The sequence below is a fragment of the Convolutriloba macropyga genome, chromosome 4 (genome assembly GCF_964194025.1).
Source record: "Convolutriloba macropyga chromosome 4, txConMacr16.3, whole genome shotgun sequence".
Lineage (NCBI taxonomy): Eukaryota > Metazoa > Xenacoelomorpha > Acoela > Convolutidae > Convolutriloba > Convolutriloba macropyga.
In genome coordinates, this window is record NC_134471.1 from 22,567,397 (window position 1) to 22,593,870 (window position 26,474).

Sequence of the window (26,474 nt, forward strand, 5' to 3'; positions counted from 1 at the left end):
AAGGTCGGCATGGACTTTATTATTGTCTGGCAAGTAAGTTGAGCCAATTGTAACTAATGAACTCAAATGAAACAGTCATATTTAATATAATACAAAAATATCACCTCTCATAATGTTATCAGAGCTGTAAGTAGATAGAAAACCTCTTAAAAGCTGGTAGAGAAAATTCAATTGTCGGAAAAAAATTTTCGACCCAAGTTTTATGCCCCAACCCTAGCTATAAGTTCCCTTCATTACAAAGGCCGTTCTGCCATACGAGGTCCCTAAAAAAGTTTGGAAACTTCATAAAAGTGCCACTTAACATTTTTTGCGGCGCCATTTTTTACACATTTAAAAACGTTTAATATCACATCAAAAATGTTACCATTGCACTATATACATGATGTTAACGTGTGACTGGCCTCCAAATACTACCTACATTGAGGTTTTGGTCAGAGAAAGACATAGAGTCAAACTAATAGGAATCAGCAACAAAGCAATTCATATTACTACTATTTATTTTTAAGAAAAGCAACATTTAGGCTCCGCTGGCCAGCCGGTAAAGGTCGGCATGGACTTTTATTACTGTCTGGCATGTAAGTTGAGCCAATTGGACCTAATGAACTCTAATAAAAGAGTCATATATAATATAATGCAAAAATGTCACCTTTCATAATGTTATCAGAGCTGTAAGTAGATAGAAAACCTCTTAAAAGCTGGTAGAGAAATTTCAATTGTAGGGAAAAAATTTTCGACCCCAGTTTTATGCGCCTAGCTATAAGTTCCTTTCAGTACTAAGGCCCTTCTGCTATAGTAGGTCCCTAAAAAATCTTGAAATCTTCATAAAAGTGCCACTTAACATTTTTTGCGGCGCCATTATTTAAACATTTAAAACGTTTAATATCACATCAAAAAAGTTACCATTGCAGTATATACATGATGTTAACGTGTGACTGGCCTCCAAATACTACCTTTATTGAGGTTTTGGCCAGAGAAAGGCATAGAGTCAAAAAAATATAGGAATCAGCAACAAACAATTCATATTCCTACTATTTACTTTTAAGAAAAGCAACATTTAGGCTCCGCTGGCCAGCCGGTAAAGGTCGGTATGGACTTTTATTATTGTCTGGCATGTAAGTTGAGCCAATTGGACCTAATGAACTCTAATAAAAGAGTCATATATAATATAATGCAGAAATGTCACCTTTCATAATGTTATCAGAGCTGTAAGTAGATAGAAAACCTCTTTAAAGCTGGTAGAGAAATTTCAATTGTAGGGAAAAAATTTTCGACCCCAGTTTCAGGCGCCTAGCTATAAGTTCCTTTCAGCACTAAAGCCCTTTTGCCATAGGAGGTCCCTAAAAAGTTTGGAACCTTCATAAAAGTGCCACATAACAATTTTTGCGGCGCTATTATTTACACAATTAAAAACGTTTAATGTCACATCAAAAATGTTACCACTGCAGTGTATACATAATGTTAACGTGTGACTGGCCTCCAAATACTACCTACATTGAGGTTGTGGTCAGAGAAAGACATAGAGTCAAACTAATAGGAATCAGCAACAAAGCAATTCATATTACTACTATTTATTTTTAAGAAAAGCAACATTTAGGCTCCGCTGGCCAGCCGGTAAAGGTCGGCACGGACTTTTATTACAGTCTGGCATGTAAGTTGAGCCAATTGGACCAAATGAACTCAAATAAAACAGTCATATATTATATAATGCAAAAATGTCACCTTTCATAATGTTAACAGAGCTGTAAGTAGATGGAAAACCTATTCAAAGCTGGTAGAGAAATTTCAATTGTTGGGAAAAAATTTTTCGACCCCAGTTTTATGCGCCTAGCTATAAGTTCCTTTCAGTACTAAGGCCCTTCTGCTATAGGAAGTCCCTAAAAAATCTTGAAATCTTCATAAAAGTGCCAGTTAACATTTTTTGCGGCGCCATTATTTAAACATTTAAAACGTTTAATATCACATCAAAAAAGTTACCATTGCAGTATATACATGATGTTAACGTGTGACTGGCCTCCAAATACTACCTTTATTGAGGTTTTGGCCAGAGAAAGGCATAGAGTCAAAAAAAATATAGGAATCAGCAACAAAGCAATTCATATTCCTACTATTTACTTTTAAGAAAAGCAACATTTAGGCTCCGCTGGCCAGCCGGTAAAGGTCGGTATGGACTTTTATTATTGTCTGGCATGTAAGTTGAGCCAATTGGACCTAATGAACTCTAATAAAAGAGTCATACATAATATAATGCAAAAATGTCACCTTTCATAATGTTAACAGAGCTGTAAGTAGATAGAAAACCTCTTAAAAGCTGGTAGAGAAATTTCAATTGTAGGGAAAAAATTTTCGACCCCAGTTTTAGGCGCCTAGCTATAAGTTCCTTTCAGCACTAAGGCCCTTTTGCCATAGGAGGTCCCTAAAAAGTTTGGAACCTTCATAAAAGTGCCACATAACAATTTTTGCGGCGCTATTATTTACACAATTAAAAACGTTTAATGTCACATCAAAAATGTTACCACTACAGTGTATACATAATGTTAACGTGTGAATGGCCTCCAAATACTACCTATAATGAGGTTTTGGCCAGGGAAAGACATAGAGTCAAACTAATAGGAATCAGCAACAAAGCAATTCATATTCCTACTATTTATTTTTAAGAAAAGCAACATTTAGAATCCGCTGGCCAGCCGGTAAAGGTCGGAATGTACTTTTATTATTGTCTAGCATGTAAGATGAGCCCATTGGACTTAATGAACTCAAATAAAACAGTCATATATTATATAATGCAAAAATGTCACCTTTCATAATGTTAACAGAGCTGTAAGTAGATGGAAAACCTATTCAAAGCTGGTAGAGAAATTTCAATTGTTGGGAAAAAATTTTTCGACCCCAGTTTTATGCGCCTAGCTATAAGTTCCTTTCAGTACTAAGGCCCTTCTGCTATAGGAAGTCCCTAAAAAATCTTGAAATCTTCATAAAAGTGCCAGTTAACATTTTTTGCGGCGCCATTATTTAAACATTTAAAACGTTTAATATCACATCAAAAAAGTTACCATTGCAGTATATACATGATGTTAACGTGTGACTGGCCTCCAAATACTACCTTTATTGAGGTTTTGGCCAGAGAAAGGCATAGAGTCAAAAAAAATATAGGAATCAGCAACAAAGCAATTCATATTCCTACTATTTACTTTTAAGAAAAGCAACATTTAGGCTCCGCTGGCCAGCCGGTAAAGGTCGGTATGGACTTTTATTATTGTCTGGCATGTAAGTTGAGCCAATTGGACCTAATGAACTCTAATAAAAGAGTCATACATAATATAATGCAAAAATGTCACCTTTCATAATGTTAACAGAGCTGTAAGTAGATAGAAAACCTCTTAAAAGCTGGTAGAGAAATTTCAATTGTAGGGAAAAAATTTTCGACCCCAGTTTTAGGCGCCTAGCTATAAGTTCCTTTCAGCACTAAGGCCCTTTTGCCATAGGAGGTCCCTAAAAAGTTTGGAACCTTCATAAAAGTGCCACATAACAATTTTTGCGGCGCTATTATTTACACAATTAAAAACGTTTAATGTCACATCAAAAATGTTACCACTACAGTGTATACATAATGTTAACGTGTGAATGGCCTCCAAATACTACCTATATTGAGGTTTTGGCCAGGGAAAGACATAGAGTCAAACTAATAGGAATCAGCAACAAAGCAATTCATATTCCTACTATTTATTTTTAAGAAAAGCAACATTTAGAATCCGCTGGCCAGCCGGTAAAGGTCGGAATGTACTTTTATTATTGTCTAGCATGTAAGATGAGCCCATTGGACTTAATGAACTCAAATAAAACAGTCATATATAATATAATGAAAAAATGTCTCCTTTCATAATGTTATCAGAGCTGTAAGTAGATAGAAAACCTCTTAAACAGGTGGTAGAGAAATGTAAGTTGACGGGAAAATACTTATCGAACCCAGTTATACTCTCCTAGCTACAGGTTCACATCAGTTCTAAGGCCATTCCGCTATAGGAGGTCCCTAAAAAAGTTTGGAACTTTCATAAGGGTGCCTCTTAACAATTTTTGCGGCGCCATTTTTTACACATTTAAAAACGTTTAATATCACATCAAAAATAGTACCATTGCAGTATATACATGATGTTAACGTGTGGCTGGCCTCCAATTACTACTTGCATTGAGGTGTAGGCCAGAGAAAGACATAGAGTCAAACCAATAGGAATCAACAACAAAGCAATTCATATTCCTACTCTTTATGTTTAAGAAAAGCATATCGGTACAGCTGCAAAACTAAAATGCAAAAAAGTTTTTGTATAATAACAATTCCAAGAGGTAACCATGTTTTTGTGGAAGCACGAAGTGTATAATTTATTGGTTTTCAAACGTTTTCGACGCATTTTTTAAGATAATTTCTACTAAAAACTGAGTTTTTTGGAAAAAATATGACCATGTCCAATGATGTTTATTCTAGTTATTCATCAACTACTGATTTAAATTGGCTCAAAATAGTCTGAATAGCTTGATATTTAGCGCATCTTTTTTGCAGAAACATATTTTTATGGTAAATATTGAGTAGATTGTAACAAATTGGCTTGAAACTGGAAGAAAATTTAACCTTACATATTACCTCATTAAACAGATTTATTGATATCTTCACGATTACCGTATCAATTGGTATGTTCGTAGGCTTGTTATCTTGCTCAATTCATGTACTTTGTGGCAATAATTAGATACCAAACTTAAACAAAAAATTTTTGTTCAAAAACGCAGCACTCAGACTTTTTTACTGCTTTTTCTGTGCATTTCGGTACAACCTGCAAAAACGATTGTTTTGGAGTTATAGAAACTGAAATTTTGTATTGCAAAACTTTCTGAATGACAGCCATGATATGCTCAAAGCAAGAGTTCTGTCATTTTTTGGTCAACCAGCCGTTTGAGACATGCATTTTGATATAATTTCAACTGAGATGGGATAATTTTATAAAAATTTTACTACGTTTAAAGTTGTTTTCATTAATTTCTCAATAACTACAGAACCAAATTTGCTCAACATAAGCGCAATTGCTTAAGCACCTCGTTACTGCTGATAAATGTTCTCATGACAATTGGACAGTGGTTTGTAGTATTTTGGGGGTAAACTAGAGAATTACTCCAAAACCTCGAAATTCGTGATGGTCGAAATTTCGGTGTTGTAAAACAGCTGTACTGGATGTTTTTAATGGTTAATTAAGTTACAATAACATGTCCTGAATGCACCCATATCATTTTCAGTGCGTTCCCCGGCAGGAAAACACCAAATTTCGTCTCTGTAGCTCTGTAACTGCCCAAAATGAGGTGTTATGTACCAAAGATTCATTTTGAATTTTTTCGGGCAAGGATGGTCCAAAATTTAAGTTCTATAGCTTATTTTACTCCTTGTTATACGTAGAAACTAGATATTAGGTGCTCCATATAGGTTTTTAGTGGTCTTGGTGGTGAATTTTGCCTCTGCAGGTGGTGCAACCCCCCTTGAGAACTTGGGGGGTACCAAACGTGCATTTTGAAATTTTTCGTGCATGGATGGTCCAAAAGTGATGTACTATGGCTTGTTTTACTCCTTATTATATGTAGAAACTAATAACTAGGTGCTGCATATAGGTTTTCAGCGGTCTTGGTTGTGCAATTTGCCTCTGCAGGTGGTGCACCCCCCTTGAGGTCTTGGGGGGTACCAAACGTGCATTTTGAAATTTTTCGTGCATGGATGGTCCAAAAGTGATGTACTATGGCTTGTTTTACTACTTGTTTTATGTAGAAACGAATAACTAGGTGCTGCATATAGGTTTCGATTGGTTAGTATTTTAGAAGTTATTAACGATTTTCGATCTGGAACCTCCGAAAATGACCACATGCTCACTGCTCGATCTTTAAGTTTTCTGTAATCAGAGTGTTTATGTTGATAACCGGTTAATATGAGTTGCGATATCATTGCACAAAACTTTTAAGACCATGTTGAATGCTTTTGATGCACCCTTCGGGAAACTATAAACGAACTAGCGTTTGGTGCCAATTGAAAACAGGGCATAGCGACTGAATGCTCGGTTACTTTTCATCGGTTCAAGGAGTTGTCCCAATCGAACCAAACTTGGTATGTAGTATCGCCTGTTTAGTTAGAGCATAGAAAAAAGGAATTTTTGGTATAGCTTACCTAGGACAAAAGTTAGTTTTTCATACGGAAATTTGCGTATTTCTCGAATAACGAATTTTAAAAATAGGTCTTTTTCATCGGGTCAAGGAGTTGTTCAAATCAAACCAAACTTGGTATGGAGTATCCCCTGTGTAGTTAGGGCATAGGAACAAATGAATTGTTGTTATAGCTTGCCTAGGAAAAAAGTTAGGTTATTTTACGGAAATTTGCGATTATTTCGAATAGTTAATTTTAAATAATTTTGAAAATAGGTCTTTTTGATTAGGTCATAGAATTGTCCAAATTGAACCAAACTTGGTATGGAGTATCCCCTGTATAGTTATAGTGTTAAACCAAAAGAATTTTTGGTATAGCTTGTCTAGCAAAAAAGTTAGTTTTTCATACGGAACTTTTTGAGTTTCTCGAATAACGAGTTTTAAAAATTGGTCTTTTTCATCGGGTCAAGGAGTTGTTCAAATCAAACCAAACTTGGTATGTATTAATCCCAGGGTAGGTAGAGTCTAAGACAAAAAGATATTTTGGTGTAGCTTGCCTAGGAAGGAAGTTAGTTTTTCGTACGGGTACTTGCGATTATTTCAAATAAGCAATTTTAAAAAATAGTTAAATTTTATCGGATCTTAGAGTTGTTTAAAGTGAACCAAATTGATATCCCAGGCTACCAGTACTATTTAGGTTGTAATGCCAAAAGAATGGTCCGCCTAACTTTCATAGAAAAAACTTCGTATTTCAATCGGAAATATCGGCTTTTTCGCTTATTATATTTTAAAAAATAGTTAAATTTTATCGGATCTTAGAGTTATTGAAAGTGAACGAAATTGATATCCCAGACTACCAGTACTAATTAGGTTGTAATTCCCAAAGAACGGTCCGCCTAACTTCCATAGAAAAAAGTTCGTATTTCAATCGGAAATATCGACTTTTTCGCTTTTTCTATTTTCAAAAATATGGAAATTTTTTTGGGTCAAGGAGTTGTCCAAAGTGAACCAAACTTGGTATGGAGAATTCCCAGGGTAGGTAGACTGTGAGACAAAAAAATTTTTTGGTATAGCTTGCCTAGGAAGGAAGTTAGTTTTTCGTGAGTTAATTTCCGATTAATTCGAATAATTAATTTTAAATAATTTTAAAAAATATTTAAATTTTATCGGGTCAAAGAGTTGTTCAAATCAAACCAAACTTGGTGTGGAGTATCCCCAGGGTAGGTACACTCCGAGACAAAAAGAATTTTTGGTATAGCTTGCCTTTAAAAAAAAGTGAGTATATCATACGGAACTTTTTGAATTTCTCGAAAAAGGAATTTTAAAAATAGGTATTTTTTATTGGATCAAAAAAATGTTCAAATCAAACCAAACTTGGTATGGAGAATCCCCAGGGTAGGTAGACTCTGAGACAAAAAGAATTTTTGGTATAGCTTGCCTAGGAAGCAAGTTAGTTTTTCGTACGTTAATTTCCGATTAATTCGAATAATTAATTTTAAATAATTTTAAAAAATAGTTAAAATTTAACGGGTCAAAGAGTTGTTCAAATCAAACCAAACTTGGTATGGAGTATCCCCAGTGTAGGTAGACCCTGAGAGAAGAAGAATTTTTGGTATAGCTATCCTAGAAAAAAGTTAGTATTTCATACGGAACTTTTTGAATTTCTCGAAAAAGGAATTTTAAAAATAGGTCTTTTTATCGGATCAAAAAGTTGTTCAAATCAAACCAAACTTGGTATGGAGTATCCCCAGGGTAAGTAGACTCTGAGACAGAAAGATATTTTGGTGTAGCTTGTCTAGGAAGGAAGTTAGTTTTTCGTACGTTAATTTCCGATTAATTCGAATAACTAATTTTAAATAATTTTAAAAAACAGTTAAATTTTATTGGGTCAAGGAGTTGTTCAGATCAAATTAAACTCGGCATGGAGTATCACAATTGTAATTAGAATGTAAAACAAAAAGAATTTTTGTTATAGCTTGCCTAGGAAAAAAGTTAGTATTTCATACGGAACTTTTTGAGTTTCTCGAAAAAGGAATTTTAAAAATAGGTCATTTTCATCGGGTCATGGAGTTGTCCAAATCAAACCAAATTCGGTATGGAGTATCATCAGTGTAATTAGAGTGTAAAACAAAAAGAATTTTTAGTATAGCTTGTCTAGGAAAAAAGTTAGGTTTTCATACGGAAATTTGCGGGTATCGCGATGAGCGATTTTTAACTATAGTTATTTTTGATTGGGTTAAGAAATTGTCCAAATTGAACCAAACCTGGTATGGAGTATCCCCTGTGAGGAGAAAAACAATTTTTGCTATAGCCTGTCTAGGAAAAAAGTTAGTTTTTCATTCGGAAATTTGCGAATTTCGCGATTAGCGAATTTTAAAAATACGTCTTTTTCATCGGGTCATGGAGTTGTCCAAATCAAACCAAATTCGGTATGGAGTATCATCAGTGTAATTAGAGTGTAAAAGAAAAAGATTTTTTAGTATAGCTTGTCTAGGACAAAAGTTAGTTTTTCATACGGAAATTTGCGTATTTCTCGAATAACGAATTTTAAAAATAGGTCTTTTTCATCGGGTCAAGGAGTTGTTCAAATCAAACCAAACTTGGTATGGAGTATCCCCTGTGTAGTTAGGGCATAGGAACAAATGAATTGTTGTTATAGCTTGCCTAGGAAAAAAGTTAGGTTATTTTACGGAAATTTGCGATTATTTCAAATAGTTAATTTTAAATAATTTTGAAAACAGGTCTTTTTGATTAGGTCATAGAGTTGTCCAAAATGAACCAAACATGGTATGGAGTATCCCCTGTATAGTTATAGTGTTAAACAAACAGAATTTTTGGTATAGCTTGTCTAACAAAAAAGTTACTATTTCATACGGAAATTTGCGAATTTCGCGATTAGCGAATTTTAAAAATAGGTCTTTTTTATCGGATCTTAGAGTTGTTTAAAGTGAACCAAATTGATATCCCAGGCTACCAGTACTATTTAGGTTGTAATGCCAAAAGAATAGTCCGCCTAACTTTCCTAGAAAAAATTTCGTTTTTCAATCGGAAATATCGACTTATTCGCTTATTAAAAAAATGATTTTTCAAATAGGAAAAAAAATCGGTTTTTTCTTTGGTGCCCCTTTCCCTGTGCCCTTAGAGGGACTTTCCCATTATGTTGTCTCTCTTCCTTGCCTTTATATGTTATGGTGCTACATTTTGTTGTTTTGGTGTTATATTTTGTTTTTTTTTAGGTTCTGGCTTATCCGGAACCTGTTTGTGTCTTTTTAGCTATCGGAGCCTCTTTTTTTTTCTTGGGCAGCAAAGGAAAACTCGCCTAATGTGCGGACAGTTTTTCTTGCAGTTCGAGATAGTAAGAGGTATCACGAAAAAACCTGGACACATCATATTTCTTAAAAAAGGTTTATAAAAAAGATGTAAAAAAGTGTATTGTGCCGACTTTAGCTCGCCTATGATAAAGTTTCTAGCTCGTCTGTGTTGCAGAAGTGGTGCGTCTATGGGACAGTTTTTGGCTTGTCTATGCTGCAGAATTGGTGCGTCTATGGGGCAGTTTTTGGCTCGTCTATGGGGCAGACTTTGGCTCGACCGTAAGTACTTGGTGCGTTTATGTTGCTCGTTCAAAAAAATTCCTCGCCTGTGTATGTTTGAACGCACCATACCCCCTGTGTGCGTTCAAAAACGGTCTGCGTCATAAACGAGCACAAACGATAACCTCGACCTGGAAATCACGAGGTCCGACCTCTGCGGGTATGTTGGGTAGACCAAAAAATTGGCTGGAGTCCCTCCACTGGCTGTGTGGGGGCTGCTGACTGCAAAAAACTGAAGGATGTTAGGTCTTTGATATGCTTAAACAAAGGTTGGGTGTTATGGTTTTCGAATTACCGTGGAGTGTAGTGAGACCGGCTGTAGTCAAGGGGTCGTGCCTTCTAATGTTGTGGAAGTCCATTAGTCGATTAGATAAAAAGGTGCAAACATTATAGGGTTTAAATAATTGTAGGGCAAAACAGAATAGATCCCAATATTTTTACATAGTATATGTGCTGTATAGCTACACATAATTTGTTACTGGGGAATAATAAACTAGATCCTAATTTCCTTCATGTGTTTATCATTGAGGTATTTTGACTGGCGTTCAATTGACAATATATTGTAGATAATACAAAGTGAAAATTTGCATGTTCTTCAGTGCTGACGGAATTGTCGCACAAGACAGCTGATGTTGAGTATGGTGCGACTGATGACGGCGTATCCTTCAAGGCATACATGAACAGTGGGAATTACTGTCACATCGGCGAGTTGGATATAGGAGAAATAAATGACAGGGAAAGAGGATGGTTCGTTCATTTGTGGATAACGATGAAAACTACCATATTATGAACATTTCCATTAAAAAAATGACCAGAATAACATCATTTTCCTTCATCGCGAAATTTTTACGGCTTTTTTCCCTCTTAATTGAAATCAACTTTTTCAACAATCGATTTTCCAACGATGAAAACACAGTTTCTAAGATTATTCAAACAAACCATAGACCAGACCTACACTTATGAAACGACCCAAAGAGTCTAGTAGGGGGATATTGACCAAATAAACACAGCTGATCTTTAAGTTAAGGTCCATGGAAAAAGTTAAGCAGAAGTCTTTTCATAGGAACTTATGTTCAAACATGGTCTTTTCATGGGTCGAGTATAAACATTTTTATATGTCTGCTCTTTCGCAAATTTGGAAAGAATTTTTTCGTTTGCTACTGCACATACTTTGCACCAATGCAGTCCAACTTAAAAAATCGTTAAAAAACAGACAAACGTTTTAACAATTATTGTTATTCTTAAGATATAGCGGTTATCGCCGCTGGTCAATATTGCCACATTACTTGATTGAATAAAATTAAGTAGTTTAATTCTAATGACCTTCTGCTCATCCGCCATGATAATGAGGTGGCGTTATTCAGTCGTTTTCTACTCCAAAATTATGAATCATCTTTTCAAAAAAAAATAATGCAAATTTTAGACAGATTAACTGCTCCCCGAAATCGTAAAGGATGAAGGAACATAGATGCTGACTATATGACAAGCAATAATGAGCAATAAAAAGTACCCAACAGTTTTTTGATGAAAAATGCAGATTCATGAAAAGATTTATAAAATGTATGCTGATGGTTTTGACATTTTCAGTTATTTTAACGTTTTTTGGGTAAAATAAGCTCCCAACGGAAACTGACGACTGTTCTCATTTTTCATCAAGTATCTGTAAACTAAAGTGGAAAAAATTGAAATTTAATTATGACATAAAAGAAATATACGTGGTATTTTTTTTTGCTTCGTGCCCCCCTCCTATACGTTCTACAACCTCCTATTACAGCGCCATTTAAAAGTAAATCAAAATATTAAAACATGCTCTGGGTGTTTATATAAAAGGGGTGCAAACTTTGAGCTGTTCGGGGGGGGGAGTAATGACACAAACTAAAAACATTTAAATTACTCATTAAGACGCAGGGAGGTAGACGTCAACAATTTTAATTTTGTAAAATTTTGCTTAAGAGTCTGCAAAAATTGCGCCAGTAAAATCAGCAAATTACAAAACACTATCGTTGGACATCGTCGTTTAGATTTAAGGCAGCTCTAATATTTGATTTAGATATGAGACGATTTACAATTGGAAAAAATATTATTCAGAGCATCTTTTCCCTTTGAGACTCCCCCGCCGCTTAGTGGGTGCATATTATTTGCATCCCCCCAACATAGGCACGTGCCATATTTTTACATAACGACTTACAATGTAAGGGTACGTGCTATGTAACTGATTGGAGTATAACGAACGGAGGGGGATGAAAAAGGAAAATGATTCAAATCAGCAAAAGGCTAATTCCCATCAATATTTGTAAAAAAGATGTTTACAAAAAAAATTAACCAAAAATTTTAACGATTGATCTTTTTTCCTCTTTCTCATTTTCTTGTCAAATTTGTTCTCCCGATTCTGAAAAAGGCCTAAAACTAGACTGCGTACTACGTGAACTTTTCAGACTCCGCTAAAATTCAATAACAACTCTGTAACTTTGTAACTATAACTGAACTGCTCACCGGTTGTTTCAACACTGTGTAAATCGACTTATTGCCCTCATGATGATTTCGTCCTGGTTCAAATCCTTATAAAAAATCTCTTATCTGCTCATGTTTTTTGTAATTAGAATTAACTCAGTTAGCCTCATGATATATTCAAATCTAAAATGTAAGCACAATTTCGTATCAATTTCATGACAATACTACGACCTTTCCAGTTTGTGCTCTCAGTAAGTTCTGCAAACCCAGTTCCAGAATATATGCCATTAATTCTTAGACCATTATGTAAAAATAAATTTCAGAATACAAGCCAGTACATTGTAAACCATTATGTAAAAATTGTAGACCAAAAGGCAGAAAAAGGAAAAGATTTATAAAATGTATGCTGATGCTCTTGTCATTTTCAATTTTTTAACGTTTTTTGAGTAAAATAGGCTCCCAACAAAATCTGACGGCTTTTCTCAATTTTCATCAAGTATCTGTAAATTATAACGAGAAAAACTGAAAACTAAATATGATAAAAGAAACATTTGTGGAATTTTTTCGCTTCGTGCCCTCTCCTGTACGCTCTGCAAACTCCAATTCCAGCGCCATTTAATCAAAATATTAAAATAAGCTCTGGGTGTTCAATTAAATTGATGCAATTTTTGAGCTGTTGGGGGTAGTAAAGACACAAACTAAAAAGATCTAAATCATTCAGTAAGACGCAGGGAGGTAGACGTCAACAATTTTAATTTTGTAAAATTTTGCTTAAGAGTCTGTAAAAATTGCGCCGGCAAAATAAGCAAGTTACAAAACACTGAACTGGGATTATATTTTGGCTTTAAAAGATAAGTAATCAAAACTTTTAACTATTGATGCATTTTCTCATTTTCTCAATTTTTGAGCATTTATTAATTCGAAAAAAAAACAACCTCGGATAAAAATTCCACCATTTCTACAGAATTTTTGGAGCGACTAATAAAAATTTGAACGCCGATGATTTCAGTGGTTTACAAACCAGCAAATGTCATCAGAATGTTGTTAATTTTATTATTTGCGTCCAAAATCAAAAAAGAAACAGAAAATTTTTTCCATGAAAAAATGAACATGTTGGCAGGGAAATTGTTAACCAAACGTTACATATATGACCTCAAAAGCGTTTTTTTAACAATTGTTGGTAATTTATTAAGATCAATAACCGATGAATCCAAGCAAATTTAATTGGAATGTAGATTTTTCTCGGCTTTGTTATTTTAGAATAAATTTAATTTCTGATTCTCATTTAAGATTGACTGATTACATATCAAAGGGTTCAATTGACTTCTGCAGACTATTGCTAATCATGAGGCTGCAGCCCTGATTTCAAACCGTGATAAAAAGAAATTAATTCTTCTCTATCATGGAGTTATATCGAAATTGAATTTAGTTTTTGTGTTGTTTTCTATACGGAACTTTTTCAGTTTTTGAGTAATATCTTTGGTTTTAGGCGCTGACAAGAAGTTCCATATTGGTTGATCAGTCCTGAGTGCTAAGACCTACTGAGTAGTTGCGAATCATTTTACAGCTTGAGATTACTTGAGATTTCTTATTGGTTTAATTTCTATTCAGTTTGCGTCTATTTTTTCGTAAATTTAACTATTTTTGCAGACTTGAGTCACCATATAGCTTATAGAGCTGAATAGACATTTTCAGCTGTTCGATATGGATTGCCAAACATTTAGTCCTTGGACATTCTTCCAAACATTTCCTCACACTCTTAATCACACACGAAAAATTGTGAAACTAATCATCACACGAAAAACATTTTTGTATGTGAAATAACTTGAGATGCTGTTTCCACACTAACAATTGTTTATTAATCATGGCACGCAAAAAAATCGTGGGTGTTTACACCAGAAAGTTTAGACTGAATGATTATTACACTCTTTCTGTTGTTTTGTTTTATTTACTTGTATAAACAAATAGACAATTTTGTGTTTTTTTGATATAATATATCTTGCACTTCGCAAACTCCACTTATTAGCACAATACTGAAACAAAAAAAACGTATGTCAACCCGCCACCTACGAAGTAGGCAGTTTTTTTAATATGACCTATGCATGAGGTCAAAAATTCGTTACATCTGTTTTTCAGGGTAGACGTATATCCATTGTCACTGAATTGTGACAACATTTGCATACCAAGTACTAGCAAGGCATTTGACTACATTGCAGCAACAATCAGCAATCAGGACGGATGGATACCCGAATATGTAAGTTAACAAGCATCAATTATCATACTGGCTTAGCTGTCAGTGCTAATATAGGCAAAAATATTTAAGAAAGCGTTGATTTTATGAAATATCAACAATAAACACGTTCACAACAAAAAATATCTCTTTCAGGGTTTTTGATCTGAAATGAGTTTTACAATTTTACAGCATTCACTGAAAAATTATGCAAGAAAATAGCCGTGAATTTTCTTCCTTTTGAAAGCTTGTGGGTATTCTAACTTTTATTTCGGCGTGGGTTTTGCTGATTATGAGTGCACTCAGGTCGTTTTCGGTCAAATCTTTGACTTAAGAACCCGATAATGGTCAATATTGCCACATTACTTGATTGAATAAAATTAAGTAGTTTAATTCTAATGACCTTCTGCTCATCCGCCATGATAATGAGGTGGCGTTATTCAGTCGTTTTCTACTCCAAAATTATGAATCATCTTTTCAAAAAAAATAACGCAAATTTTAGACAGATTAACTGCTCCCCGAAATCGTAAAGGATGAAGGAACATAGATGCTGACTATATGACAAGCAATAATGAGCAATAAAAAGTACCCAACAGTTTTTTGATGAAAAATGCAGATTCATGAAAAGATTTATAAAATGTATGCTGATGGTTTTGACATTTTCAGTTATTTTAACGTTTTTTGGGTAAAATAAGCTCCCAACGGAAACTGACGACTGTTCTCATTTTTCATCAAGTATCTGTAAACTAAAGTGGAAAAAATTGAAATTTAATTATGACATAAAAGAAATATACGTGGTATTTTTTTTTTGCTTCGTGCCCCCCTCCTATACGTTCTACAACCTCCTATTCCAGCGCCATTTAAAAGTAAATCAAAATATTAAAACATGCTCTGGGTGTTCATATAAAAGGGGTGCAAACTTTGAGCTGTTCGGGGGGGGAGTAATGACACAAACTAAAAACATTTAAATTACTCATTAAGACGCAGGGAGGTAGACGTCAACAATTTTAATTTTGTAAAATTTTGCTTAAGAGTCTGTAAAAATTGCGCCAGTAAAATCAGCAAATTACAAAACACTATCGTTGGACATCGTCGTTTAGATTTAAGGCAGCTCTAATATTTGATTTAGATATGAGACGATTTACAATTGGAAAAAATATTATTCAGAGCATCTTTTCCCTTTGAGACTCCCCCGCCGCTTAGTGGGTGCTTATTATTTGCATCCCCCCAACATAGGCACGTGCCATATTTTTACATAACGACTTACAATGTAAGGGTACGTGCTATGTAACTGATTGGAGTATAACGAACGGAGGGGGATGAAAAAGGAAAATGATTCAAATCAGCAAAAGGCTAATTCCCATCAATATTTGTAAAAAAGATGTTTACAAAAAAAATTAACCAAAAATTTTAACGATTGATCTTTTTTCCTCTTTCTCATTTTCTCATCAAATTTGTTCTCCCGATTCTGAAAAAGGCCTAAAACTAGACTGCGTACTACGTGAACTTTTCAGACTCCGCTAAAATTCAATAACAACTCTGTAACTTTGTAACTATAACTGAACTGCTCACCGGTTGTTTCAACACTGTGTAAATCGACTTATTGCCCTCATGATGATTTCGTCCTGGTTCAAATCCTTATAAAAAATCTCTTATCTGCTCATGTTTTTTGTAATTAGAATTAACTCAGTTAGCCTCATGATATATTCAAATCTAAAATGTAAGCACAATTTCGTATCAATTTCATGACAATACTACGACCTTTCCAGTTTGTGCTCTCAGTAAGTTCTGCAAACCCAGTTCCAGAATATATGCCATTAATTCTTAGACCATTATGTAAAAATAAATTTCAGAATACAAGCCAGTACATTGTAAACCATTATGTAAAAATTGTAGACCAAAAGGCAGAAAAAGGAAAAGATTTATAAAATGTATGCTGATGCTCTTGTCATTTTCAATTTTTTAACGTTTTTTGAGTAAAATAGGCTCCCAACAAAATCTGACGGCTTTTCTCAATTTTCATCAAGTATCTGTAAATTATAACGAGAAAAACTGAAAACTAAATATGATAAAAGAAACATTTGTGGAATTTTTTCGCTTCGTGCCCTCTCCTGTACGCTCTGCAAACTCCAATTCCAGCGCCATTTAATCAAAATATTAAAATAAGCTCTGGGTGTTCAATTAAATTGATGCAATTTTTGAGCTGTTGGGGGTAGTAAAGACACAAACTAAAAAGATCTAAATCATTCAGTAAGACGCAGGGAGGTAGACGTCAACAATTTTAATTTTGTAAAATTTTGCTTAAGAGTCTGTAAAAATTGCGCCGGCAAAATAAGCAAGTTACAAAACACTGAACTGGGATTATATTTTGGCTTTAAAAGATAAGTAATCAAAACTTTTAACTATTGATGCATTTTCTCATTTTCTCAATTTTTGAGCATTTATTAATTCGAAAAAAAAACAACCTCGGATAAAAATTCCACCATTTCTACAGAATTTTTGGAGCGACTAATAAAAATTTGAACGCCGATGATTTCAGTGGTTTACAAACCAGCAAATGTCATCAGAATGTTGTTAATTTTATTATTTGCGTCCAAAATCAAAAAAGAAACAGAAAATTTTTTCCATGAAAAAATGAACATGTTGGCAGGGAAATTGTTAACCAAACGTTACATATATGACCTCAAAAGCGTTTTTTTAACAATTGTTGGTAATTTATTAAGATCAATAACCGATGAATCCAAGCAAATTTAATTGGAATGTAGATTTTTCTCGGCTTTGTTATTTTAGAATAAATTTAATTTCTGATTCTCATTTAAGATTGACTGATTACATATCAAAGGGTTCAATTGACTTCTGCAGACTATTGCTAATCATGAGGCTGCAGCCCTGATTTCAAACCGTGATAAAAAGAAATTAATTCTTCTCTATCATGGAGTTATATCGAAATTGAATTTAGTTTTTGTGTTGTTTTCTATACGGAACTTTTTCAGTTTTTGAGTAATATCTTTGGTTTTAGGCGCTGACAAGAAGTTCCATATTGGTTGATCAGTCCTGAGTGCTAAGACCTACTGAGTAGTTGCGAATCATTTTACAGCTTGAGATTACTTGAGATTTCTTATTGGTTTAATTTCTATTCAGTTTGCGTCTATTTTTTCGTAAATTTAACTATTTTTGCAGACTTGAGTCACCATATAGCTTATAGAGCTGAATAGACATTTTCAGCTGTTCGATATGGATTGCCAAACATTTAGTCCTTGGACATTCTTCCAAACATTTCCTCACACTCTTAATCACACACGAAAAATTGTGAAACTAATCATCACACGAAAAACATTTTTGTATGTGAAATAACTTGAGATGCTGTTTCCACACTAACAATTGTTTATTAATCATGGCACGCAAAAAAATCGTGGGTGTTTACACCAGAAAGTTTAGACTGAATGATTATTACACTCTTTCTGTTGTTTTGTTTTATTTACTGTATAAACAAATAGACAATTTTGTGTTTTTTTGATATAATATATCTTGCACTTCGCAAACTCCACTTATTAGCACAATACTGAAACAAAAAAAACGCATGTCAAGCCGCCACCTACGAAGTAGGCAGTTTTTTTAATATGACCTATGCATGAGGTCCAAAATTCGTTACATCTGTTTTTCAGGGTAGACGTATATCCATTGTCACTGAATTGTGACAACATTTGCATACCAAGTACTAGCAAGGCATTTGACTACATTGCAGCAACAATCAGCAATCAGGACGGATGGATACCCGAATATGTAAGTTAACAAGCATCAATTATCATACTGGCTTAGCTGTCAGTGCTAATATAGGCAAAAATATTTAAGAAAGCGTTGATTTTATGAAATATCAACAATAAACACGTTCACAACAAAAGATATCTCTTTCAGGGTTTTTGATCTGAAATGAGTTTTACAATTTTACAGCATTCACCGAAAAATTATGCAAGAAAATAGCCGTGAATTTTCTTCCTTTTGAAAGCTTGTGGGTATTCTAACTTTTATTTCGGCGTGGGTTTTGCTGATTATGAGTGCACTCAGGTCGTTTTCGGTCAAATCTTTGACTTAAGAACCCGATAATGTATCCGTTTCCAAAACTATTCAAAAAACAAGCATAGCTAGAATTATCACTGAATAAACAAAAATATGACCAATAATAGCCTAGAAACAAACCGGGAAAACCATTTAGAGAAAAACAAAAATGAAAATACTTGAAAGAAAACATCAAATACGCAAGTCAGATTGAGGCGCGTGAACAGAAACCGCTCTACAGAAACGGAGTTTTTTTACTCAAGCCGTAAAGCGTTCATTTTTCCGCTCTTTATCCTGTCTCGACGTGGTCAAAATTACAATGAAAATTTGAATTCAAAAATCATCAAGTTATGAACAGATCTTCTTAAGAAAGCAGCAAGGAGACTCATGAAAAGACTCGAAGTCAAACTTGATCTATGTGTCAATCATTCAACTACTCATTAAGTTAATTAAAAAATTTAATACTTTACCTTTCGATCCTCAACAAAATTGGAAAACCGAGGAAAGGAAGGAAACAAGAAGTGCAAAAGTGTTGGGGGTAGTAAAGACACAAACTAAAAAGATCTAAATCATTCAGTAAGACGCAGGGAGGTAGACGTCAACAATTTTAATTTTGTAAAATTTTGCTTAAGAGTCTGTAAAAATTGCGCCGGCAAAATAAGCAAGTTACAAAACACTGAACTGGGATTATATTTTGGCTTTAAATGATAAGTAATCAAAATTTTTAACTATTGATGCATTTTCTCATTTTCTCAATTTTTGAGCATTTATTATTTCGAAAAAAAACAACCTGGGATAAAAATTCCACCATTTCTACAGAATTTTTGGAGCGACTAAAAAATTGAACGCCGATGAATTCAGTGGTTTACAAACCAGCAAATGTCATCAGAATGTTGTTAATTTTATTATTTGCGTCCAAAATCAAAAAGAAATAGAAAATTTTTTCCATGAAAAGATGAACATGTTGGCAGGGAAATTGTTAACCAAACGTTACATATATGACCTCAAAAGCGTTTTTTTAACAATTGTTGGTAATTTATTTAGATCAATAACCGATGAATCCAAGCAAATTTAATTGGAATGTAGATTTTTCTCGGCTTTGTTATTTTAGAATAAATTTAATTTCTGATTCTCATTTAAGATTGACTGATTACATATCAAAGGGTTCAATTGACTTCTGCAGACTATTGCTAATCATGAGGCTGCAGCCCTGATTTCAAACCGTGATAAAAAGAAATTAATTCTTCTCTATCATGGAGTTATATCGAAATTGAATTTAATTTTTGTGTTGTTTTCTATACGGAACTTTTTCAGTTTTTGAGTAATATCTTTGGTTTTAGGCGCTGACAAGAAGTTCCATATTGGTTGATCAGTCCTGAGTGCTAAGACCTACTGAGTAGTTGCGAATCATTTTACAGCTTGAGATTACTTGAGATTTCTTATTGGTTTAATTTCTATTCAGTTTGCGTCTATTTTTTCGTAAATTTAACTATTTTTGCAGACTTGAGTCATCATATAGCTTATAGAGCTGAATAGACATTTTCAGCTGTTCGATATGGATTGCCAAACATTTAGTCCTTGGACATTCTTCCAAACATTTCCTCACACTCTTAATCACACACGAAAAATTGTGAAACTAATCATCACACGAAAAACCTTTTTGTATGTGAAATAACTTGAGATGCTGTTTCCACACTAGCAATTGTTTATTAATCATGGCACGCAAAAAAATCGTGGGTGTTTACACCAGAAAGTTTAGACTGAATGATTATTACACTCTTTCTGTTGTTTTGTTTTATTTACTTGTATAAACAAATAGACAATTTTGTGTTTTTTTGATATAATATATCTTGCACTTCGCAAACTCCACTTATTAGCACAATACTGAAACAAAAAAACGTATGTCAACCCGCTATCTACGAAGTAGGCAGTTTTTTTAATATGACCTATGCATGAGGTCAAAAATTCGTTACATCTGTTTTTCAGGGTAGACGTATATCCATTGTCACTGAATTGTGACAACATTTGCATACCAAGTACTAGCAAGGCATTTGACTACATTGCAGCAACAATCAGCAATCAGGACGGATGGATACCCGAATATGTAAGTTAACAAGCATCAATTATCATACTGGCTTAGCTGTCAGTGCTAATATAGGCAAAAATATTTAAGAAAGCTTTGATTTTATGAAATATCAACAATAAACACGTTCACAACAAAAAATATCTCTTTCAGGGTTTTTGATCTGAAATGAGTTTTACAATTTTACAGCATTCACCGCAAAATTATGCAAGAAAATAGCCGTGAATTTTCTTCCTTTTGAAAGCTTGTGGGTATTCTAACTTTCATTTCGGCGTGGGTTTTGCTGATTATGAGTGCACTTAGGTCGTTTTCGGTCAAATCTTTGACTTAAGAACCCGATAATGTATCCGTTTCCAAAACTATTCAAAAAACAAGCATAGCTAGAATTATCACAGAATAAACAAAAATATGACCAATAATAGCCTAGAAACAAACCGGGAAAACCAATTAGAGAAAAACAAAAATGAAAATACTTGAAAGAAAACATCAAATACGCAAGTCAGATTGAGGCGCGTGAACAGAAACCGCTATACAGAAACGAAGTTCTTTTACTCAAGCCGTAAAGCGTTCATTTTTCCGCTCTTTATCCTGTCTCGACGTGGTCAAAATTACAATGAAAATTTGAATTCAAAAATCATCAAATTATGAACAGATCTTCTTAAGAAAGCAGCAAGGAGACTCATGAAAAGACTCGAAGTCAAACTTGATCTATGTGTCAATCAGTCAACTACTCATTAAGTTAATTAAAAATTTTAATACTTTACCTTTCGATCCTCAACAAAACTGGAAAACCGAGGAAAGGAAGGAAACAAGAAGTGCAAAAGTTGATCATTTCTGAGAATTGTCCATTAGTTGCAACTCTTAACAAATTTCCATACATTCGTAATAAATTGTTCAAAATACACCATATAAAATGATTAGATTAATCATTTTACATATGATAAAAATAAATACAAAAAATTGACGGCAAAAAAAACGAGGCACAAAGAAGCATGCAAACCAAATGTTCAAACATTTTAGAATTCAATTAAAAGTATCAACGTTTAAACGACTGATCTCAAAAAACATTAATACGCCGGTTAAGTTCGATCACTGACTATCCACACAGCAAGCAGCTGAGCTTTGACACAAGTTCACAAAAAAAGTCAGTTGAAAAAAAATATTTTAACATTATTTAAATCAAATTATAAAAAAGAAACCCTAAAACACCAGCTGCAAAAGAGTAGACTGTCAAAATTTGAAATTCACAGAAAAAACAAAAAAAAATGATGACTGAAACAACACGATGACAATATGAGCTCACAAAACAAGTCTAAAAACTTAATATAATTAAAAAATAGTCGAGAACCCACCACAAAAGGAAAACGCAAGGAAGACAAAAACTTTTAGAATTGGAACTAATTTTGTTTTTTTTTTCAAAAATGAGCATGTGAACTAAATTTTAGATCGATCGGCTAAAATTTTTTTGAAACAAACTATTCGTTCTCTCTTAAATACACACACTCACGCACTATCTCTCTCTCTCTCTCTCTCTCTCTCTCTCTCTCTCTTTATTACAATTCAAAGAGTTTGAATTGTATTGGGGCGCTGTCTTTTTTTAAGACCTGTTCACACATTTTCATGACTTTTGAAGTCAAATTGGAGCAGTGATTTTGGTCACGCCGAAACAGGAAATGGAGCGAAAAGGCGAGTGGTTTTGCACCGTGAAATTTTTTTGCTCTAATTTTTAAAGTAGAGTGAAAAAACGATGTTTGAACAAAAATTCAATTTCTAGCTAGTGGTTTTTTGTTCAAATGCGGCAATTTCACTTTGGTTTTTACTGTTTTTTCAATTTTAAGGATAGGATTCTTTTCTAAATGGTTTTCACAATCATTTCATAGTTCATTCCAGGCCTAGATTTTTGCTAGAATCAAATTAACATTTCTCGGTAGTGTTTTTTTTGTTTTCGCCTACCGCAGTGTTACATTGATTTTCTTTTTTTGATTTTTTATCTGAGTTTTTTCGGAACGGTTTTCTCAATTCACTGATAGTCCGTTCTAAGTCTAGTTTTTTTTGTTCAGTCACTGAAAATTCTTTGAATTGTACGTCAGGACTTGTCCTGCTATGTTTTTTTTACTTCGTCGAATAAAAAATAATGAGCAATAAAAAGTACCTAAAAGTTTTTTGAGGAAAAATGCAGATTCATGAAAAGATTCATAAAATGTATGCTGATGGTTTTGTCATTTTCAGTTATTTTAACGTTTTTTGGGTAAAAAAAGCTCCCAACGGAAACTGACGACTGTTCTCATATTTCATCAAGTATCTGTAAACTAAAGTGGAAACAATTGAAATTTAATTATGATATAAAAGAAATATAAGTGGTATTTTTTTGCTTCGTGCCACCCTCCTGTACGTTCTACAACCTCCAATTCCAGCGCCAGTTAATAGTAAATCAAAATAGTAAAACATGCTCTGGGTGTTCAAGTAAAAGGGTGCAGACTTTGAGCTGTTGGGTGGAGGAGTATTGACACAAACTAAAAACATTTAAATTACTCATTAAGACGCAGGGAGGTAGACATCAACAATTATAATTTTGTAAAACTTTGCTTAAGAGTCTGTAAAATTGCGCCAGTAAAATCAGCAAATTACAAAACACTATCGTTGGACATCATCGTTTAGTTTTAAGGCAGCTCTAATATTTGATTTAGATATGAGACGAATAACAATTGGAAAAAATATTATTCAGAGCATCTTTTCCCTTTGAGACTCCCCCGCCGCTTAGTGAGTGCATATTATTTGCATCCCCCCAACATAGGCACTTGCCAATTTTTGACATAACGACTTACAATGTAATGGTACGTGCTATCTAACTGATGGGAGTATAACGAACGGAGGGGGATGAAAAAGGAAAATGATTCAAATCAGCAAAAGGCTAATTCCCATCAATATTTTTAAAATAGATGTTTACAAAAAAAATTAACCAAAAATTTTAACGATTGATCTATTTTCCTCTTTCTCATTTTCTTGTCGAATTTGTTCTCCCGATTCTGCAATAGGCCTAAAACTAGAGTGCGTAATACGTGATCTTTTCAGACTCCGCTAAAATTCAATAACAACTCCGTAACTTTGTAACTATAACTGAACTGCTCACCGGTTGTTTCAACACTGTGTAAATCGACTTATTGCCCTCATGATGATTTCGTCCTGGTTCAAATCCTTATAAAAAATCTCTTATCTGCTCATGTTTTTCGTAATTAGAATTAACTCAGCTAGCCTCATGATATATTCAAATCTAAAATGTAAGCACAATTTCGTATCAGTTTCATGAGAATACTACGACCTTTCCAGTTTGTGCTCTCAGTAAGCTCTGCAAACCCAGTTCCAGATTATATGCCATTTTATTTTAGACCATTATGTAAAAATAAATTTCAGAATACATGCCAGTACATTGTAAACCATTATGTAAAAATTGTAGACCAAAAGGCAGAAAAAGGAAAAGATTTAAAAAATGTATGCTGATGCTCTTGTCATTTTCAGTTTTTTAACGTTTTTTGAGTAAAATAGGCTCCCAACAAAATCTGACGGTTTTTCTCATTTTTCATCAAGAATCTGTAATTTATAACGGGAAAAATTGAAAACTAAATATGATAAAACAAACATAAGTGGAAATTTTTCGCTTCGTGCCCTCTCCTGTACGCTCTGCAAACTCCAATTCCAGCGCCATTTAATCAAAATCTTAAAATATGCTCTGGGTGTTCAATTAAATTGGTGTAAATTTTGAGCTGTTGGGGTAGTAAAGACACAAATTAAAAAGATCTAAATCATTCAGTAAGACGCAGGGAGGTAGACGTCAATAATTTTAATTTTGTAGAAATTTGCTGTAAAAATTGCGCCAGCAAAATAAGCAAGTTACAAAACACTGAATTGGGATTATCGTTTGGCTTCAAAAGAAAATTAATCAAACTTTTTAACTATTGATGAATTTTCTCATTTTCTCAATTTTTGAGCATTTATTAATTCGAAAAAAAAACCTCGGATAAAAATTCCACCATTTCTACAGAATTTTTGGAGCGACTAATAAAAATTTGAACGCCGATGATTTCAGTGGTTTACAAACCAGCAAATGTCATCAGAATCTTGTTAATTTTATTATTTCCGTCCAAAATCAAAAAAGAAACAGAAAATTTTTTCCATGAAAAAATGAACATGTTGGCAGGGAAATTGTTAACCAAACGTTACATATATGACCTCAAAAGCGTTTTTTTAACAATTGTTGGTAATTTATTAAGATCAATAACCGATGAATCCAAGCAAATTTAATTGGAATGTAGATTTTTCTCGGCTTTGTTATTTTAGAATAAATTTAATTTCTGATTCTCATTTAAGATTGACTGATTACATATCAAAGGGTTCAATTGACTTCTGCAGACTATTGCTAATCATGAGGCTGCAGCCCTGATTTCAAACCGTGATAAAAACAAATTAATTCTTCTCTATCATGGAGTTATATCGAAATTGAATTTAATTTTTGTGTTGTTTTCTATACGGAACTTTTTCAGTTTTTGAGTAATATCTTTGGTTTTAGGCGCTGACAAGAAGTTCCATATTGGTTGATCAGTCCTGAGTTCTAAGACCTACTGAGTAGTTGCGAATAATTTTACAGCTTGAGATTACTTGAGATTTCTTATTGGTTTAATTTCTATTCAGTTTGCGTCTATTTTTTCGTAAATTTAACTATTTTTGCAGACTTGAGTCACCATATAGCTTATAGAGCTGAATAGACATTTTCAGCTGTTCGATATGGATTGCCAAACATTTAGTCCTTGGACATTGGAGATGCTGTTCCCACACTAGCAATTGTTTAGTAATCATGGCACGCAAAAAATCGTGGGTGTTTAGACTGAATGATTATTACACTCTTTCACAGGCATTATTACACAGGCAGTTTTTTTATTATGACTTAATTCGTTACATCTGTTTTTCAGGGTAGACGTATATCCATTGTCACTGAATTGTGACAACATTTGCATACCAAGTACTAGCAAGGCATTTGACTACATTGCAGCAACAATCAGCAATCAGGACGGATGGATACCCGAATATGTAAGTTAACAAGCATCAATTATCATACTGGCTTAGCTGTCAGTGCTAATATAGGCAAAAATATTTAAGAAAGCGTTGATTTTATGAAATATCAACAATAAACACGTTCACAACAAAAAATATCTCTTTCAGGGTTTTTGATCTGAAATGAGTTTTACAATTTTACAGATTCACCGCAAAATTATGCAAGAAAATAGCCGTGAATTTTCTTCCTTTTGAAAGCCTGTGGGTATTCTAACTTTCATTTCGGCGTGGGTTTTGCTGATTATGAGTGCACTCAGGTCATTTTCGGTCAAATCTTTGACTTAAGAACCCGAAAATGTATCCGTTTCCAAAACTATTCAAAAAACAAGCATAGCTAGAATTATCACTGAATCAACAAAAATATGACCAATAATAGCCTAGAAACAAACCGGGAAAACCATTTACAGAAAAACAAAAATGAAAATACTTGAAAGAAAACATCAAATACGCAAGTCAGATTGAGGCGCGTGAACAGAAACCGCTATACAGAAACGAAGTTTTTTTTTCTCAAGCCGTAAAGCGTTCATTTTTCCGCTCTTTATCCTGTCTCGACGTGGTCAAAATTACAATGAAAATTTGAATTCAAAAATCATCAAGTTATGAACAGATCTTCTTAAGAAAGCAGCAAGGAGACTCATGAAAAGACTCGAAGTCAAACTTGATCTATGTGTCAATCAGTCAACTACTCATTAAGTTAATTAAAAATTTTAATACTTTACCTTTCGATCCTCAACAAAATTGGAAAACCGAGGAAAGGAAGGAAACAAGAAGTGCAAAAGTGTTGGGGGTAGTA

At 33.8% G+C, this 26,474-nt stretch overlaps 1 protein-coding gene across 1 annotated transcript in view; it reads left to right on the plus strand.

Annotated features, from left to right (window-relative positions):
* The window catches only part of LOC142338324 (uncharacterized), a 122,422-nt gene extending 104,214 nt beyond the window's left edge, over positions 1 to 18,208 (plus strand). Inside the window, exons 4-6 of the mRNA XM_075388018.1 lie at positions 10,355 to 10,502; positions 14,343 to 14,460; positions 18,102 to 18,208. Of these exons, the coding sequence (XP_075244133.1) occupies positions 10,355 to 10,502; positions 14,343 to 14,460; positions 18,102 to 18,134 (299 nt within the window). The 3' untranslated portion in view covers positions 18,135 to 18,208. The remainder of the gene's footprint in view (positions 1 to 10,354; positions 10,503 to 14,342; positions 14,461 to 18,101) is intronic.
* Positions 18,209 to 26,474: the final 8,266 nt, after the last annotated feature.